The 21102-nt window shown below is 39.6% G+C and overlaps 1 protein-coding gene across 5 annotated transcripts in view; it reads right to left on the bottom strand.

The window, feature by feature from the left end:
* Positions 1 to 21102, bottom strand: part of HERC2 (HECT and RLD domain containing E3 ubiquitin protein ligase 2) — a 248598-nt gene that overhangs the window by 138526 nt on the left and 88970 nt on the right. For 4 of the 5 annotated variants that reach the window (XM_055398094.2, XM_055398095.2, XM_055398098.2 and 1 more), the window contains 14 exons: positions 18718 to 18902; positions 17213 to 17368; positions 16311 to 16496; positions 10998 to 11168; positions 10507 to 10610; positions 9524 to 9674; positions 6001 to 6215; positions 5626 to 5758; positions 5401 to 5528; positions 5116 to 5311; positions 2452 to 2585; positions 1745 to 1918; positions 1529 to 1665; positions 1261 to 1412 (listed from right to left, as the gene is read on the bottom strand). In XM_055398094.2, the coding sequence (XP_055254069.1) occupies positions 1261 to 1412; positions 1529 to 1665; positions 1745 to 1918; positions 2452 to 2585; positions 5116 to 5311; positions 5401 to 5528; positions 5626 to 5758; positions 6001 to 6215; positions 9524 to 9674; positions 10507 to 10610; positions 10998 to 11168; positions 16311 to 16496; positions 17213 to 17368; positions 18718 to 18902 (2222 nt within the window). The remainder of the gene's footprint in view (positions 1 to 1260; positions 1413 to 1528; positions 1666 to 1744; positions 1919 to 2451; positions 2586 to 5115; positions 5312 to 5400; positions 5529 to 5625; positions 5759 to 6000; positions 6216 to 9523; positions 9675 to 10506; positions 10611 to 10997; positions 11169 to 16310; positions 16497 to 17212; positions 17369 to 18717; positions 18903 to 21102) is intronic. The other variant, XM_055398096.2, reaches the window with a different exon arrangement.

Below are 21102 nucleotides of genomic sequence, written 5' to 3'. Positions count from 1 at the left end.
ATATCCACAGAGTGTGGACACGGAGCAGTCCCATATTACTCTGCAATAACCACACCACCATCACTTCACATGTAGCTGTCTCCATCTGTCTTTTTCATCAGATATCCACAGAGTGTGGACACGGAGCAGTCCCGTGTTACTCTGCAATAACCACACCACCGTCACTTCACATGTAGCTGTCTCCATCTATCTTTTTCATCAGATATCCACAGAGTGTGGTACAGAGCAGTCCCGTGTTACTCTGCAATAACCACACCACCGTCACTTCACACGTAGCTGTCTCCGTCTACCTTTTTCATCAGATATCCACAGAGTGTGGACACGGAGCAGTTCCGTGTTACTCTGCAATAACCACACCACCGTCACTTCACATGTAGCTGTCTCCATCTATCTTTTTCATCAGATATCCACAGAGTGTGGTACAGAGCAGTCCCGTGTTACTCTGCAATAACCACACCACCATCACTTCACACGTAGCTGTCTCCGTCTACCTTTTTCATCAGATATCCACAGAGTGTGGACACGGAGCAGTCCCGTGTTACTCTGCAATAACCACACCACCGTCACTTCACACATAGCTGTCTCCGTCTACCTTTTTCATCAGATATCCACAGAGTGTGGACACGGAGCAGTCCCGTGTTACTCTGCAATAACCACACCACCGTCACTTCACATGTAGCTGTCTCCGTCTGTCTTTTTCATCAGATATCCACAGAGTGTGGACACGGAGCAGTCCCGTGTTACTTTGCAATAACCACACCACCGTCACTTCACATAAAGCTGTCTCCATCTTATCTACAGAACTTGCAGCACTGCTCTATCTAAATGTCCCTAGTGACTCACTCCTGTCATGTCAATTATAAGAGAGAGACTTCACTTGTCTTCCACAAAACCAATCCTCCCTCTTCTCTGTAGATGCTCAAACTGTTAAGGAAATTATGTATTAATAAAAAATACATTTTAAGGTATACTGTGTGATTCACTTAAAAATGTTAAAATGCAAAAGCTTTGTATTAGGATAGTACAATATTGTATCTTCTGTCAAATTCTGAAAGTTTAGTTTAGAATATGAGAAAGTTTAAAGCAGCTTACATTATCATTCTAATGTACAAAGTTATGACAGTCTTCAAAGCAAAAATTAGCATTTCAAAGTTTCCGGAACACGTAATTAAGAGCCAAACTAAGAAATAATGCTGATATCACCATTGACATCAATAGCAATTTTAATATAGCCTTTTAACCATCAGATTTTTAACTCACCAAGTTCTTTAAATTTGGCATTTGCATCTATCAAAACATTTCGAATATTCTGAATAGCCCAAGTATACAGCTTGCCAAAAGTTACTTCAAGCAGCATCCGATTAAAAGGTGGGATCAAATCAACATCCTTTAAACAATCGGTAAGGGGTTCCCTTCAAACAAAGATGAAGAATTTTACTCAGAATACTGTCAGACTTCTAACTTCAATAAAACAATGCTCTGTTGTCACGGCTTCCCTTAATTGAGAAAAAATATTATAAAGTTTTACCCTATATCAATCCCTTCTGGAATAAGTCTTTGCCATCCACAGAACATAGCATACTGCACAGATGGAAGTAAGAAATTTTTGGCTGCCAGTTTTAAAATTGTATCTATCCCTTCCAGGCGAACTTCTGCTCTCTCCAACTGTGAAAAAAAATCAATGCATACTGTTAAGTGTTTATGTATTATCCAAGACAGAGAAGAATGGTCTTAGCAAATTTACCTGTTTTAGTAGGCACTTTCTCATTTTTTCCACATCCACTGGCTCTTCTTTAAGGGCAAATTCAGCAATTGTACTGAGGAGTGCAGACTGAGGATACAAACCCTGAACATTCTGCTTCAACCATTTGTATTTGTGAACACCTGTAACTGTACTCAACAGTGGCTGCCATTTATCCTGACAAATGAAAACCATTTTCACCATCAGTTAACCTATTCATATTAAGAATGTGCTCTAAAACAATCACTCAAACAAAATATAAATAAATGCCACTAGGTTCAAATTGGTAACATATTTTAAGTTTCGGAACTAATGATGAAAACAACCATGTCGTAAACAGTCTTATAAATAAACGTATATTCTGTATACTTATGTACTTTGGAATTGGCTAACTTGACAAAGTTAAATTATCGTCCATGTTAACAGTTTTTGGAGCAAAGGATACATTCAGTGAATGAGTGAATAAGTGCATGAATGAGTAAAATGGTGAACAAATAATGACACAGTACACAGCTAAGAGTAAAAGAAAACGCTTCTCCAGCTACTGATTTGACCAGGGCACCATAAGCATCGCTGGGGCAGTTACTCATGCTGCTGGTAACTACCATAGTCTCTACTCATACCCAAAACCAAAGCAATAATACTTGTGGATCCCCTTCCAATGTGTTGTGCTTCTACATAGCCAGTCAGAATCGCAAAAAATACTTCACCTTGGGTGATTTCATTGTAACAGGTCTTTTGTCCACATTTATAGGACTGTGAGGCAAAATGCAAGCTTCTTCTAAATCACTCTCTCCATTTCCAATTTTTTCTTCTTCATCAGTAGATTCTGGCTTCTTAGGAACTATGTTTAAAAACACCATTCATTACAAAAATCCTTAAACATGATTTTAAATTAAGAAATGTTTAAATTTGCATGAAGGTAGAGGATATGAATATTGTTTTCAAAGAAACATGTAAATATCATTGTCAAGTGCTCAAATTACAAAAAGTAAAAACTATCATAATTATTCTCACAAGACATTCAGTAATAACTCTCTGCCACTGCATGTCAGGGACACAAAGACAGTGACAATGTTACAACGGAGAGAAGCCCTAAAGAAGGAGAAGCCCAGAGGCTGACAAACTTTTTCATAAAGGGACAGAGAGTGAATATTTCAGTCTTTGCAGGCTATTCAATCTACTGCAAATACCCTACTGCTGCAGCATGAAAAGTAGCTAACTTTATTTGTGAACGCTGTTATTTAAACTTCATATAATTTTCATGTGTCACGTTCTTCTTTGTTTTTTATAAAATAACTTAAATGGGAAACCCAGTGTTAGCTCATGGGCCGTACACAGTAAATGGCAGACTACATTTGTCAACAGATCCTAATCTGCCCACTCTGGACTAGTATATTGGTTCTGTCACCAGGGTACAACTGAATCAATTAGACGCCTTTGGCTATGTTAGTCATTTTTTGTTTTTTGGCTATGCTTAGTGTTTTTTTGTTTTTTGGCTGTGCTGGGTCTTCATTGCAGCTCCTAGACTCTTTCTTGTCACGTGCAGGCTTCCATGAGTTGTAGTACGTGGGCTCCTTTTTGTGGAGCATGGGCCCTAGAATGTAGGGGCTCACTTGCTGTGGCTCAAGGGCTTAGCTGCCCCACAGCATGTGGAATCTCAGTTCTCTGACCAGGTATCAAACCTGCATTCCCTGAGTTGGGAGGCAGATTCTTAACTTCGTGGCCACAGGGAAGTCCCTTAAGTTAATCTTTTAAATGAGAGAAATTTCTATTGAATTTGCAATTTAATATGTGGTGTTGCTTCCTTACTTTTGGTATTCTTCAAGGCTTTTAGACTAATTCTTCTACTTTATAATATAAATAACAGACAACACAATAAAACACTAACACACCAAGGCTGGGTTGCTCAAACCGTGCAAATTCCCAAGAAAAGCCTGTATCATCTGCACTGGCCCTTGCCCAGCTCCTATGAACTGAGCTCTGAAACCAGGACATGCTCTCACTGAGAAGAGTGTGCCTCAGGCACAGGACCACCTCAACCAGAGTGAACAGAGAGTTTGTGACTTATGTCAACTGTTCTACTTTGGATGGAGTCTGGGCAGCTGAGAGCAATCATACAGGCCCCACGTGGCCATGTGACTGACAGCCAACAACAACCCTGGACACCAAGGTTCAGGCAAGAGTCCCTGACAGATAGCTTTGTCACATGTCACTGCTGAGAGAACCAAGCAGGACTCTGTGATTCACTAGAGGGATAACTGGAAGGAAGCCTGGGCCCAGTTTCCTCTGGAATTTCTTCCATGTGTCAATTTTGTTAATCTTCCTCTGTCCTTTTTCACAGTAATAACCAAGAGTACAATAGCTCTTCTGAGTCCTATAGTACCCTACCAGTGAATCATCAAAATTAGCACAGGACCAGTAATATTAATTATTTAAAAATTGCAATTAAATATATAACCCACATCAAGACATTTTAAGAGGTGACCACAAGAGCTCAGAGCTCAAGGAGGCAACAGCCACATGGGGATGGACTGTTCTCCTTCCAGCTGAGATGCTGTCTCCTGGCCTCCTGGGTTAAAGGGGTCTCAGAAGTGCTCTTGCCCTATTTCCTAATTCAAAGCATTTCCAGGATCCAGATAAGCTATGGTTCAAGCCCAGGAACAAACAATTCAGGATGGCTTCTAAAATAAATTAGTCTTCCATGACATTATCGTTTGTAATATCCATCAAAAACTCACTAATTAATATTTCTTAATAGGTTCATCTGGGCATAAATCAATATAATTCACAAGAGTATAATCAGATACCTTGGCAGGTTTGTTTATAATCACAAATGACCAAATTATAAAGTTTGTTATGTATTTTCATTCAAATTTTGGTTAATACAAAAACTCTTTTTCCTAACCCTACACAGCGCTTCCTGAAAATATCAGTAACTCTTTTGGTTCCTTTTATAACAATCCTCCATGCTTCAGAATAGTCAATGTTTCCAAATAAAAACATTTATTCACAAGAATGGCAAAAATCATTGCCACTGGAAAGGTTAAATCTTTCCAGATCTCATTATCGGGATAAGTGATTTAAAAAACACTTCACCTTTCCCATCAATTAGTAAAGTTCACAGTATTTTTCAGCATCAGTTTACTAGTTACCAAATCATAACACACTCAGTCCCAAAGCTGCATCATTATCATATCTCATGTCTTGGCAAAATAAGCAGCATTTGTACACTTAACCATAAATACACATAAAAACATTACAGCAGTTGTGAAAATGCCCATGTGGTGAGCAACAGCCAACAGCCTCACCCAAACCACAGACAGGAGGGGGACACAGGTGAAAGCATCCCCCTACACGCTTTACCTTCTTACCTCTCTTCTTCCTTCGTTCTCGAATTATCTTCTGGGCTATCCTCTTCCAACGGGGCAAAGAACTTAACAGTTTAAATTTGGACATTATAGAGAGGTCATTACAAACTGCAGGTCTCAGTTCATTAAAGAGGAACCTCAATCGTTCAATGACTGGGGCACAGACCTCCTTGTAAGAACGGCCCTGTTCTTGATGTGTCTACAAAGTTAAATATGAAAGGACAACTTAACAACAATACCCCGCCAACTGTCCACAAAGCACAGAAGAAAGAATCAAAATCTACTTACCTTAATGAGTGAGCATTTTGCTTGATAGACAACTCTACAAACATCCACCACTGATTTAGGCAACATTCTATGCTTTACTTGCTCAATACCAAGTGTACCTGCATGAACTAAAGATAATGCCACGTGACCTGTGAAAGATATTTAAGATAAAGTGCAGATTAGTTATGACTGTGAAATATGTCAGTTGAAAGATCTATAGTACAGCTAAAATACTGCGATTCATACCTAAATCTTCATGTTTTAAGAGGCAACATAGCAGTAAGCGGCCAACCTCCTCCACAGGATGCTCAGGGGGAAAGGTGATGGGTGTGGTCAAGTGGCACTGCCTACAGCATCTTTCAATCTGACACAGAAAGTCCTGCAACAGAAGCAGCTGGAGGTAACCTCAGAGCCAACCTTGCAACATCGTCATAAAGTCTAAGTGCTGCAACTTCTCATGCACTTGTGATCAGAGATGCTTCTAAAACTTCACTGGACACCGAAGTGAACCAACCTCTTAACAGCCCTCCAAATAAGATGCAAACAAAGTCTGTGCTAAGCTGTTCACAAGTCAAAGTCCTAAGGTAAACAGAAGACACAATGTGGGAAGGCCTCACTCACCTTCACGTTGTGATCCTGAATGTTATTGTCAGCGATGGCTTGCAGGAATGCCTGGGCATGGTCCCCCAGGGCCTGTCTGTGGGAGCAGAGCCGGGACTTGCTGGCAGGAGTGCCCCCAGGAGAGCTACAGTGGTCCTCGTCTTTCTCCTCATTGTAGCTGTAGTGGATCTGGCTAGTTTGCAGGCCGCCAGAGAAGATGGATGACTGAAGCCACTCTAGAGAGTGCATATACAAACGTTAAAAGAAAATGAGTGCACCATTCAGAAATAAATACTAAAAGAAAACTAAAACTTCATTTAGGAGGTGAAATTCAGGATCACTCATATGAAAGTCTCATCTAACATATTTACATAGATTGGCTTATAATTCCTATGTCTACCTGAAAAAAGGTAACAGCTTCCAGTAAGTATGGAATCAGAACCCAAAATAATAGTTTCGGTCCAACATTTACTGGATACCTGCTCCAGTATAGAGCTGTCCAGTTTCACAGATACCATGTGAAACTGAGTCTGTTTCTAACAGGGAAAAGAAAATGAGACACCACTTATACAAGCAATCCCCAACTTCAGCTGGGATAACTATATGCTACAAAGTACTACAGTGGGAAAGTGCGGAAGCAAACACCCCATTAATGGATACAGAATTTTTTTGTGATCTGGATGAAGACCAAGACACTGAGCATCCAGGTAGGAGAACAGCACATGTCAAGGGTGCCAAGGAGAAAAACATGTTCGGGGTAATACATCTCCCCAAAGCATTAATCAAAAGACTGGTTCCAAACTGGGAAAGGAGTACGTCAAGGCTGTATACTGTCACCCTGCTTATTTAACTTAGATGCAGAGTACATCATGCAAAATGCCAGGCTAGATGAAGCACAAGCTGGAATCAAGATTGCCAGGAGAAATATCAATAATCTCAGATATGCAGATAATACCACCCTTATGGCAGAAACTGAAGAGCAAATAAACAACCTCTTGGATAAAGTGAAAGAGAAGAATGAAAAAGCTGTCTTAAAACTCAACATTCAAATAACGAATATCATGGCATCTGGTCCCATCATTTCATGGCAAATAGATGGGCAAACAATGGAAACAGTGACAGACTATTTTTGGGCGCTCCAAAACTGCTGCAGATGGTGACTTGCAGCCATGAAATTATAAGACGCTTGCTCTTTGGAAGAAAAGCTACGACCAACCTAGACAGCATATTAAAAAGCAGTCTGTGATTAATTTGTTGACAAAGGTCCATCTAGTCAAAGCTATGGCTTTTACAGTAGTCATGTGTGGATATAAGAGTTGGACCATAGACAAAGTTGAGCACCAAAGAATTGATGCTTTTGAACTGTGGTGCTGGAAAAGACTCTTGAGAGCCCCTTAGACTACAAGGAGATCAAACCAATCAATCCTAAAGGAAATCAGTTCTGAATATTCATTGGAAGGACCGATGCTGAAGCTGAAGCTCCAATACTCTGGCCACCTGATGCAAAGAACTGACTCACTGGAAAAGACCATAATGCTGGGAAAGACTGAAGGCAGGAGGAGAAGAGGCGACAGAGGATGAGATGGTGGATGGCATCACCAACTTAATGGACATGAGTTTGAGAAAGCTCCAGGAGTTGGTGATGGACAAGGAAGCCTGGCATGCTGCAGTCCGTGGGGTCACAAAGAGTCAGACACAACTGAGCAACTGAACTGAGAGCATTAATCAAATAATAAAAATTAGAGACTACTGAACATACAAGACAAGAACTTAAGTAAGGGATGGATGCTTGGAAACCTGAGATCCAGTATGCTGTAAAGGAGACCTGTGTGATGCATAGGCCACGCACCATAAAAAGCAAGTCCTCTATCAGTGCCAATGGGAATACCCATATAACTGCTATGATGACTAAACTGAGATTCACCTAAAAGAATCAGCTTTTATAACTACAGATTTAACTTGTGCTATCAAAGTATTTCTCCAAAACCCAAGCAATCAAATCTGGGTTCAATGTTCTTTTACTGGAAATTTAGACATTAAAGTATTCAGAGCATTCTCCGAAGTGCCACATTAACTCTTTCAAAACACAATCATGACCAGACCTTCCCTGAACCTCTCCATTTAGAACTCCCTCTTGTCTCTCTGCTCCTGTGGTGGCTTCTGATGTCCTAGAATGGAGAGACCCCCATACAACAAGTCCATAGTACCTACTGCTCCCCTCTACTCTGACACCTTGCAGCTCCTAGTTGATTTGGAAGAAGACAAGATCACCATCTTAGATTCTCTGAGGCAGCAAAGTGCACAGCACCTGCACCAAAGGTTTGCCCAGAAGGCAGGATGAATAGGCACCATGGCAATGCTTGCCCACTAGCTTTATCCCCTAACCCTCCACACGCACCAGCCCAAAGCTGATTTTCTCAATGTTGCCCTCACACACCCAGTCTGCTGGGACTCCAGTTTCACAATAGTTCCACCTCCATGAAATCTTTCCCTCCACCCACTCCTCACCTCCCAAACCACTTATAAATGACTCCATTTTATCTTCTACCACCATCCAACCTGACCTGTTTATGATGTCTAAGTACAGGAAGTAACTAAGGGGAACTGCTGCTGCTGCTAAGTCGCTTCAGCCATAGTCAACTCTGTGCAACCCCACAGATGGCACCTCACCAGGCTGCTCTGTCCCCGGGATTCTCCAGGCAAGAATACTGGAGTGGGTTGCCATTTCCTTCTCCAAACTAAGGGCTGCTGCTAAGGGCAGGGTGCATCTAATTCTATACCTGCTTATAGCCTCAGAGCCTAACATGGTAACTTCCATGAGAAATTACTCAAGAAATGTGCATCGGACAGTCAGGGGACAAACAGATGGAAAAATACATAAATATGTGAAGAGTCATTCAAATGTATCATATGGGAAATAGAGAAAATGTAATACTCTAGGCAGTTATGAACGTGGCCATCCCAAAATACACGGGATTGGAGTCTGGTAAAAACACAATCCTCAAACAGAATTCCGTCCGGAGGAACCATCAATCCACAACATGTAGATTTCTAGGCAGCAGGGAGCTGAGCCAATCTGTTAGAGGATATGGAAGTGAGACCATACATAGGCTCAACCTTCCTACACACCTGTCAGCTTCCTTTGACGCCACAGATCGCACAAATGAAAGCTACTCACAGCTATTTCTGTGAAGTGATTTAGTCTCACTATCCTTACATTTCCTCATCAACAACTGTGCTCATTCTTCTTCACTATCCTTAACGGCACTTACAGCTCCAGCTAAAATAACCTGCTAAACTGGAAAAGACTCTGATGCTGGGAAAGGTTGGGGGCGGGAGGAGAAGGGGACGACCGAGAATGAGATGGCTGGATGGCATCACCGACTCTATGGACATGAGTTTGAGTGAACTCCGGGAGTTGGTGATGGACAGGGAGGCCTGGCGTGCTGTGATTCATGGGGTCGCGGAGAGTCGGACACAACTGAGCGACTGAACTGAACTGAACTGAACTGAATCTGTTAACAGAAAACAAAATTTTTCTTACTGGCGCATTCGACCTCAACTGGAGACAGTGGTGTGCTCATAGCTAAATAGGAAGCATGTAATCCAAGGAGCAGGCCCAGATTCCTTTCAGTGTCTATAAGAGGTGAAGACAGACTTCCCAAATCTGGTATGGTAACAACTTCTTGCTCAGGCTGGGAAAGATAAATTTCATTATCAGTATGAAATGAAAATAGAGTTAATCAACAATCAGTCAAGAATTCCAACAGCTTTTATCCTTAAACAAGATATACTGCCATAATAACGACTATGTCCTATAATAGTGAGCTCAGGCTGCCCCACAATAACGGAAGATTTTGATAACTGAGAGCAGACAGGACGCATAGGTCTACCAAAGCAATGATAAACGACTTAACTAGAAAATTCCTGAAGAAGTCAAACAGAAGGCAGAAGAAAAAGGGTTCAAATGAAAATAATCTTAAACGCTGCCAGTCACGTGACAACTTATAAACAAAATTAATTTTTCCCTTCATAAGATCCTTTAAACATTACCCTTGAGGCATAAATTAATACATTTTGTCACTTCTATATCCACATCTGGAAAGTCAATCTCAACATATAAATCCCAATGCTTATGAATATACAGAATGGACATATTTCTATTCTAAAACACTATGCTATGAAATAGCTACTCCCCAAAAACACCTATCAAGATGGTAAGTCCTTCCAAATTTCTACACAGAATTACAATAAAATTGTAAAAAAGATAAAAAGTTAACTTTTTTGTGTGTGTGGATCAGGGTTTGTATTTCTTACAAATTAACAATTTTAAAATAGTTTTTCAAGACCAGGAATAAATGCAAATTGGCTTATTAAAAAATCTCTAAAAGATCTTTGCTTTTCATTTAATGACCCCTTCCTCCATAAGATCCAGCTATCAATACTTCAGGGTAAAAACCACTTATCCGAAATATCCAGAGAGGGTCCCCACTGTGTCCACCTTGCTCACCACACACACAGCCTCACCTCCAGATACTGACCAACACAGAAAGCATGCATTGATTCCCGTGTGTCTTCAAACTGCAAAGCAGCTTCCAACGCCACCACTGGGTCTTCCCCTACAAACTGGGCTGAAATAAAACAGACAAAAGTAACATGACTTCAGTACAGTTTGCCTAGCCATTTATTATAGAAACAGGAAATAGATTGTGCAGGTTAACTCCAAAGTAATATGATCTCTCACCCTCTGCCAGGGCTGTCTGGGTCAACTCAGAACCTGGAACAAGTTCCAACACGTGTTGGAACAAAAACTGCATAATTATAAGAAATTCTTTAAATATGTCTGAACTTGCTGTGATAGAAAGTCACTGATAATAAATTAAAAAAAAAAAAGTCACTGATGGACTAAAATGTATGAGACCTGGAGCAGTTACTAAACTGATCATTTTAAACCAAATGGTCTACTTAAAATGACACATCTACAACCTTTATCCATAAAGTAAAAAACGACGCCTTACCAAGAATACTATTTCCTGTTAATGACTGCGTCTGGAAGTCCTTTATATCATACACTTTTCCATCAATCACAGTCCAGAAGCCTCCATCTTTATTGTGGTTCTCCAAATCAGCTTTGCGTATAAGTGTTACTTCCTCATTATTTCTACAGTTCTGACCTGTAAAAAATGACTCTGTGTATACAGAAACCAAAATCAATGAATCAATAGATCAATAGATAAAACGACTAGAACAAATTGTGTGAAAGAACTACAAGGTGAAATAGACAAATCCACAAACACAGTAAGAAATTAACATATATCTTACTATAACTAACACCACAAACAAAAATTCAACAAGGATACAGAAGGATTTAAAAACAAAAACACCACATGATAGGATGAACAGTAAGTCTGCCCATATAACCAAGCATCAAGCAAACCTCAAAAATTTCAAATAAGTCAATTTACAGAGCATGGAAAATGACTACAGTGCAGTTAAGTTAAAAACAGCTAAGGGAATTCCCTGGTGATCCAGTGGTTAGGACTCTGTGCGTTCACTGTCAAGGGCCTGGGTTCAATCCCTGGTCAGGGAACTAAGATCCTATAAGCTGTATGGTGTGGCCATAAATAAATAAATAAAGCAAGTAACAAAAAATTAAAATCTCTACATTTGAAATTATGCTGTCATTATATTTATGTCATCTAAAATTCCCAGGAAAAAAATGACTGTGGAAGAAAACTGAAACAAACAATAATGAAAATATTGCAGATCAACACTTGTGACATAGAGCTAATTATATTTTTGAAGCCATTTCTATCTTTAAATGTACATATTAGGAAAAAATAAAAGCTAAAAAGTTAATAAACATAAAATCAATAAAATTCAATGAGTTAATAATGATACTTCAAAGAAAGAGAAAACTTCATTAGTCACCTTTGGAAGCATTAGGACTCCAACTTACTATTACAAAAAACGGTTAAGGTGGGCTGGGGTGACGATGAACCAAGGTAGGATCATGTCTTTCCGGTGCAAATTGTACCTCGTGCTACCAGGTGAGGGCAAGGCTGCTAGAGGACTGCAGAGCGGACACATTATGTATGCACTCCCTGGTCCATGTGACAGAACTGAAGGTGGGGTCACCCAGCGTCACGGGTGACACGGAAAGCACACCGCATGACCTCAGAAACACTCCGACCCAACAAAACGGAAACCAAATCTCATCAAACCTGTCAGCAGTTTATAGAAAATACCACTGGTAAAAGACATTACGACTTGAAGAAGAGAATGCAATAAACCAAGTTCAGAAAATGTGAAATTCTCCAGCCTACTTCTTTAAAAAGCAAACAAAAAAGAAACAGTACAACCAAAGCGAGGGAGGAGAGAATGGAGATATGCTGTTGGGTATAAAAACAAGAAATATATATGACCTTGACTACAGAGGACCTGTCTATATCCTGACTCAACATAACCACTAATAAAAAGAGTAATGCATCTGTTTATCTTAGACAGAACAATGAGACTGTGGTTTCATTCTCCCAAAAAAGCTTTTATCATTAACAGGTAAAGTGTGTAAAAATCTTTAAAGACAGAAATTTGCTTTAAAATAATACAATCAATCAGATAAAAAGCATAGGACAGCTTGGGGAATGTGAGCAATTTTTTTTTGGCCACGCCATGCAGCATGCGGGATCTTAGTTTCTGACTAGGGATTGAATCTGTGCCCCCTGCAGTGGAAGCTTGGAGTCCTAACCACTGGACTGCCTGGGAAGTCCTTGGGAATGTAAATACTTGATTGTACATTCATTATATTATTTTCTCTACTTTAATCTGTTGGAACATTTTCATAATCAACATTATAAAAAAATCACTAGGCTAACTAGCATAATTTCTCAAAAAGTTAGAAAAATCTCAGATTAAACCCTAAGGAAAAAAAAAAAAATGTAAAGAATAGTGTAGTACCAGCACAATGACATTTAGAGCAATAGAACAGAAGAACCCAGAAATAAATCTTCACAATATATAGGCAAATGCTTTTTTTTTTTTTTTACAAGAATGGTAAGACCATTCAATGGGGAAAGGACAATCTTTTCAACAAATAGTGCTGCAAAAACTGAATATTCAAATGCAGATAAATCAAGTTGGACCTGTACCTTTCACCATACAAAAAAACTGACTCAAAACAGATTAAAAACCTAAACATAAGAGCTAAAACTATAAATAAAACTCTTAGGAAAAAAATAGGAGGAAAGCTTCAGAACACTGGATCTGTCAATCATTTTTTTAGACAAGACACCAAAAGCACAGACAACCTTCATTTAAAAAAAAAATAAAAAAATCAAAGGACACTATCAACAGAATGAAAAGGCAACCCACAGAATGAGAAAATATTTGCAAGTCATATATTCTCAGATCATGTAACAAACCTACAACTCAACAATGACAACAAGAAACTTGATTTAAAAGCAGGAAAACCACTTGAAAAGACATTTCTCCAAAGATACATACATGATCAACAGGCTCATAAATAGATGCACATCACCACTAATCATTAGGGAAACCAAATCAAAACTACAATGTACTACTACTTGATCCTAATAGGATGGCTACTATCTTTTTTTAGCTTTTTATTTTGTATTGGGGTACAGTCAATTAACAATGCTGTGAAGTTTCAGATGAACAGTGAAGGGACTCAGCCAAACATATCCACTCTCCCCAAAACTGCCCTCTCATCCAGGCTGCCAAATAACATTGAACAGAGTTCCACATGCTATACAATAGGTCCTTGTTGTTTATCCATTTTAAATATAGCAGTGTGTACATGTTCATCCCAAACTCCTTAACTATCTCATTTCCCATCCTTCCTCTGGCAATCTTAAGTTTGTTCTCTAAGACCACGAGTCTCTGTTTTATAAGTAAGTTCATTTGTATCATTTCTTTTTAGATTTCACATATATGGGCTGTCACATGATATTTCTCCTGTCTGTCTGACTTACTTCACTCAGTATGACAATCTCCAGGTAGGATGGCTATTATTTAAAAAACAAACAAGTGTTGGCCAAGCAGGTGGAAAAATCAGAACTGTTCCTTTGTGCATTGCCTGTGGGAACTTCAAACGGCACAGCTACTATGAAAAACAGAATGCCAACTCCTTAAGAAATTAAAAATTAAATTATCAAGTGCATTGGTGCTCAGTCACTCAGTTGTGTCTGACTCTTTCACCCCATGGACTGCAGCCTGCAAAGCTCTTCTGTCTAGGGAATTGTCCAGGCAAGAATTCTGAACCAACTTTTGGCTATATACCCAAAAGAAGTGAAAGCAGGGACTCAGACATCTACACACCCATATTCACAGGAGCACTGATCACAACAGCCAAAAGGTGGGAACAATCCAGTATTCATTAACAGATGAATGTTATTTCTGTTACAGACAAAGAAGACGTGAGATATATATACACACAATACACACACAAATATGCGATAAAATACCACTCAGTCATAAAAAAAATGAAATTTGCTGTCTGCAACATGAATAGAAAAAACTATATAATCATCAAGAGATGCAGAAAAAAGTATCGGAGGAAATTTAATGTCCATTCAGAAACCAAAGGAAACATCCTGAATATTTTAAAGTAACTACAAAGAAAAAACTACAACAAATATCACACGTGAACTTTGGGTAGTTTTTCCTCTGCTCCTAGGAGCAAGACAAGAGTGCCGATTATCACCACTTCTATTCCACAGTGCACTAGAGGTGCCATCAAGTATAGTATGTTCTGGCAGGAAGCGCACACTCAGAAGCAAACACAGGCAGAGTCACTGATTTAGTCAAAGGTGTTACTCCAGAGGACAGACCACAACAGTCCTTCCACCCAAGAGTGCTAGGACAACGATCCAACAGACAAAAACGCCTATGGAAGAAAACGGCATATGATCTCTAGGCATGGAGGTGGAACAGTTGAGTACTTCCACACTTCCTAGAGATGAAGACCAGTACAATCACTGTGGAAATCTGGCATTCTGTACTAAAGCACGCCTTATAAACCACCAAGAAGCAGACGAACATTTAAGCAATTAATTTGTTATGGGTCACGTGCCTATCTGATAAAACGATCAACAGAAGCAGGGGAACGGCAAGCACAAAAGCCAGAGAAACCTTTCAGTAAGACAGAGACAGTGTTTGGGAAGGTTCTGCTTAATAAATGGTTTCCCCTGTGATCAGTCCCAAAGTTGATTTTGGTAATTTTGTGTATATGTTACACTTCACAATAAAAAAATGTCTTATAGTAACTATGTCTGAACTGCTGATCAAATTATAAGCTCTCAACCATATAAACAGACAAAAATCACAAATTTTTGACCATTTAAGTTCACCAAAGTAGATGAATTGTGTTGAAAATATTAGCTACAATAAAGAAATAAAAAATAATGTTCAATATCCTAAGGCTGGTTATTTTCCTCAGGACACTTGTTACTTTCTGTGTTAAGTAATACATATAAAAATGACAGTCTACAATGGTAGAAAGGCCTACCTTGCTTCAGCTTTTCTATAAAGAAAGGTAAACCACAATTAATTCTGTAAGTCCAGGAAGTCATAATGCTTAGACTTAGATTCAAAAGTGTCAAAGTTCAAAATTTTGAAAAGATAAGTTTCATTCCAAGAGAAGGGGTTGGCAGCCCACTCCAGTGTTCTTGCCTGGAGAATCCCAGGGAAGGGGGAGCCTGGTGGGCTTCCGTCTATGGGGTCACACAGAGTCGGACACGACTGAAGTGACTTAGCAGCAGCAGCAGCAGCAGAGACAGTAAGGATGGGAAGTGCCCAGTTGACTATGGAAATTCCGTAACTCATTAACATCACATAAGGCCACTGAGTTTAAGAAAGCCCTCCCATATCAATGTCTGCCTCCAAAGCAGGATCATAACTAACCCTTCAACTATATCTTCTGGAGACAATTCCCAAGATAGGATTTTCCAGAATGCTCTAAAATAATCCAATTCAGGATGTAACAACCATTGCTAACAGAAAAATTTTTCTTAAATATAACCCAAAACTATTCTGATGTGGATTATCTTTGTTTTCCACTTACACGACCATCAAAGTGGGCTCAGCCGCTTCAGTCGTGTCTGACTCTGTGGCCCCATGGGCCGCAGCCTGCCAGGCTCCTCTGTCCAAGAGACTCTCCAGGCAAGAATACTGGAGTGGGCTGCCAACCCCTTCTCCACACTACCATCAGTGAAAACGGCAATAACTGGTGTTCCTTTGTCAAATTAGTGTTTCAAATGAAAGACTAGGACAAAACTTTCCCCACTGCAAGTCCTTAAGTGAAGATGCCATACCCATGATGCCAGGCCAGGCTAACTCTTCAAGGTCATCCCTCTCCTTCCCTGGCGCCAGGTGGTTGAACCGATCCAGATGCTCTAACAAGCCACCCAGCAGAGGGACAGCGCCAGCCTCCTGCATGAGACCAGCATTTTTACTGAGCAGAAGCACGACAGACACTACCAGTTCGGGAAGGAGGATACCTACATTTAAAAAGAAAAGAAAACACAGTATAAGACTTGAAGCAAAAGTCTTTATCTTATAAAATCACTTTATAAGCTTGGGCTATGTTTAACTCCTGATAAATCACAAGATAAGGAACACTTGTCCTTCAGTATATTCTACAGGATTATTTTATCTTTCATTTTGAAAGAAACAAACATAGGTATCAAAGAGAACCCTTTGAGTTATAAAAATGCTTTTTGAAAACACCGTTTCAACACAAAAGGAGTAGCTAGAGTTTTTTACTCAGAAAAACTTAAGTGTTTTCAACTAAGTTAATCATCAGAAAAAAATCATTCAATCATAATAATCTACTGTCATAGAATTAACTTGAAAAAAATATTAAGCAATATAGAAATTTATTAAGGTCCTTAAACGAGTAACTAACTCTTACTTTGCTGAAATAAAATTAGACAATTACTGTTTACTTCGTTACTGAAGTGCTAATAATGGTGGCATGACTCTAAAGCACGAATTCTATTTACAACAGGGTGCTTAACTCTAGAATTGCAACTAAAGAAGCAAAAGGTTAAAGACTAGGACTAGATATAGCCTACTCTACAGTACTAGACAGGTAGTCTACAGGACTAGACATATGAAGTAAAGGCATGCAAGTTTATCACAAAATGATACATTTTAAGTCACATCAATCTCCAAAAATAAATACATGGCGACATTTAGGAAACAAGGTAAGTACCAGTGAAGTCCCCTTCCACAATGCAGGCCACCTCTGCAAAGTGCCGCCAGCTGGTGGAAGCAATGCTGGCTGCCACAGGCAGTATGTCCCCAATGTGTGTGCACAGAAGGGCTGTGTACTTCTTCAGCAAGGACCCGACCCCCATCAGTTCAGGACCTGGAGGGGAGATGCAGAGAATTTCATTTGCACTATCAAAGCTTACCTTGTAAATAAACTTCATTGTTTCACTATTCTATCTTTATCTATTACATCTTTTACCTATAATAATTTTTTCAAACAGGAGTGATTATTAACCCTTACTTAGTCCTTGGCTCCTTTTACAGCACATAATTTGAGAAACAGTGAGTTTGGATATATCAATTTTTAAACACTGAACTACACAGTGTTTAAAAATAGTAAACCAAAGTTATAAAGAGTTCTAAATCCTTATACCCAATTTACATGTTTTCCAAGTGCAAATCTTAAAGCCTGAAAATTACTCTCAATGAACAAAGTTACGCAGTTTTCAGTGTCATAAAAAATTTTCAACTTTTCCCGCTACATGACTCGTAATAGTGTTTTAGTCCTTGTGAGTTTACAATACCTCTTTCAGACTGAAATGGTTCACTGATTTCAACCTGAATTTTTCCATCTTCTACAGGTGCCTAACTATTTTCAGGAAGTAATCAAGTTGTTTTAGAATACACTAGCTATAAAAACACTAACAAAAGTAGCAGACCCTTCCATCCCTGGCACAGAACTATCCTATAAAGAGCCAAGCACTCCTTTGGAGTTGTGCAAAGTGCTCCACTCTACACTGTACACGGAACTGAGCTCTTTCTCACATATCATCCTAATTCTCACAGGCACCCTCAAGTCTCCTCCTAACTCTGGTAGGTGAGGAATCAACAACTCCCAGGAGGCTTTGTCATATTCAGCAGCTAACAAACTAAAGCTGGAACTGAGATTCTCTTCTGCCAACAATGATGCATTTCTCCTGGTACACTCATCTAGCTTACCAGGGTGACATACAAATATTATTAGGTCACAATTCTGTCTCCATATTATGTCAGTCTCTAAATGAGATGGCTGCATGGCATCACCAGCTCTGTGGACATGAGTCTGAGTGAACTCCGGGAGTTGGTGATGGACAGGGAGGCCTGGCGTGCTGTGATTCATGGGGTCGCGGAGAGTCGGACACGACTGAGCGACTGAACTGAACTGAACAGTCCGTAACTAACATGTGGAATAAGTCTAACAGACCTTCTATAAGACTAACCTGAACATAAAGGATGCTATTTCTCATGTCTAAGGAATTTAAATGTTAACACAATGAAATAAAAATATTGATGAGTTTAAAACAGAAATATCTGTCAAAAAAAAGTAGATGCAAATTAAAGTCCTCCAAAACTGGTACATCTAATCTAAGACCTACACACATGGGCCATACAGAACAGGTACGTAAAAAAGCCTAAATAAAAAAGCCAAAATACATACAAGACACTTTAACACTTTAAGTAACTTACTAGAAATTTCTGAAGTCTGACCAACACTTTCTCCTGGATAAAGTTTACTGATAAGTAAGCGCTGAAAACGCAGCAACAAATCCAATGAAGCAGATCTTTCACGACTATGTTGCTCAAAGTCTAGACATGATGATATCCGACGGGCAACATCTTTCAATCTGGCTACTGTCTGAGAAGCAATGTTTCTATGCAGGAGAAAGAGAATTGCAAAATTAAGCAAGTTATGTTTGTCTTTAAAGGGGGGAGGGATGTAAAAAAAAAATCACAACATAAATTAAAATCAAAAATAAAGTCCATATACCCACGTGACCTGCGGCTGTCTTCCTTCCCCAATGTGTGTCAGGTGTATCTGCAATAAGCATACCTCATTCAAAACTAAGCAGAGGCACACAGAGACACTAAAAGGCAGAATGATACCCCTTGCTTTCCAAATGTGCTCCTAAGGAGCTGCATGAAATAGTCCAAAATAATAGAAAACTCCTCTATGAACCTTTGGAAGGAAAAGTAACTGTTATATAATTTTTTATCCAAAGCTGCATTTCAAATACAAATGTGACACTATTCTTAAAGAGAAGATCCGCTCGCACTTCATTTCAAATACAAATGCAACACTATTCTTAAAGATAAGATCCACTCGCATTTCTGCATCTGCCTCACAAGTCTACCTTCACACCTACTCAATTAAGCACCAGAGTGGGCCATGTGAGGGATACCCAGGGCTCAGAAAGTACAAGAAGGAAGACTAAAGTGGGTACAAATAAAACATGTCACAGTAAGAGGTGCTCAAAGAACACAGCAACAAGGAAAGGAGCAGAGGATCTGATTCCAACTGCAGGATCCAACTTGAGTAATGAGCCATCAGTAGGTAAATGGGGAGAAAAGAGAAAGTATAATGAGAAGAGCAGTAAACGTTCCATGAGCAGAATGCAAAGGAACAAGGACACAGAGGCCAAGACAAAGAAGGGGAGTGGACATAGTGGACACTGTAGGTAACAGAGTACCAGGCTGCTGGGAATAAATTCTGCAATGCTCAGCCACCAAGTTTTGAAAGAAAAGTGATATCCTTTTTGTGTCCAAGAAAGGTAACTCAAGTTAGTGTGAAGGCAGATTAGAAGGCACAGAGAACACCAAATAAGACCCAACCACTCAGGGACAGTCCTAGCACCAACTGGACAAGGCCTGACCTGTGGTCCTGAGAACAGGAAGAGAAAGTGAGTTAGAGAAGGAAAAGAGCCAAAGCAGAGCCTGGTTTGGAATTTCTGTCAATGTAGCCGCACCACACCAGCCCTATTCCAGCCAAGAACGCCTGGCATGGTCACTGAGCAGAAAGTCCAGAACCTCTGCACAACACCAGGCCACGGAGAAGCATTCTGGTCCATTCTTTTGATTTCTTACATAATAGCAGGTTTAAGTAGAACCTCCATTAACCATGCCTGCCCCCAGGGCTCAATCCAGGAACTCATTCTGTCCTCACTCTACTCTACCTACAGCAGTGGAGTGAGGACAGGAGCAGAAGACACACATCAACATACACAGGGTTGCGAACAAAAGGCAACAGGGAACCCTGGCTTGTGCTCAGCACTCCCAGCCACACAAAATGCAAGTGGGTGCTCAGGGCTTTGTTTTCGGTTCACCTCATCTTCCTGCTCCATGACCTCATAACCTGCCCTGATAACCGTATCACTAAAAGAAACGGTCTAGAATCTGGCTTTTATGCCATACATGACACAGAAAAATATATTCACAGAACACAATACAAATGTTAACTTATTTCCCTAACAGGAAATTCAGAACCATAGTCAAAGTATATAATTCTGACAGAGTTCATTGACTTAAAAATCTTTATAGCTCTCTATTTCCAAATATAAATGGTTTTCTGTGGCTCTTTGTCAGCATAGGAGTTACTCTGAAATCTGTTTCATGGCTTACTTTGGGCAAACTACAATTTCTCCAACCTGTTTTCCAAATAATAAAACACATCAGATGTCTCCAAAATCTCCAAACTATAAACCTATAGATTATTTTTCAACAACTGCATCAGCCAAGTCAACACATGAGCCTCATTTAGTCACAAAACCTTAAGGTTGGAAATAAATGTTAAAGTCTATCTCTATAAGAGGAAAGGCAAATTATCTATGCTTATGAAAAGAGCCGAGATCATAGGCATTCTGTTACTGAGAATGTCGTTCATGCATTTTTCTTTTCCTTTTTTCCAAAAAACTTTAAGGTACTATTTACTTCCATGATTAAGTTTTTGTTTTGTGTTTTCCAAAGAGGTTCATCTTCATTATAAACCTCCTGTGGGGCCAACTCCTGCCTGCATGCCACAGGAACCAAAAGTAAACAGGAAGGTTCAGAAGACAATGTGAGAATGGTATAGAGAAC

Source organism: Moschus berezovskii, chromosome 2, assembly GCF_049115385.1.
Source record: "Moschus berezovskii isolate FMDL1 chromosome 2, NW_MosBer_1.0, whole genome shotgun sequence".
Lineage (NCBI taxonomy): Eukaryota > Metazoa > Chordata > Mammalia > Artiodactyla > Moschidae > Moschus > Moschus berezovskii.
This window is presented reverse-complemented; position numbering and strand designations above follow the sequence as displayed.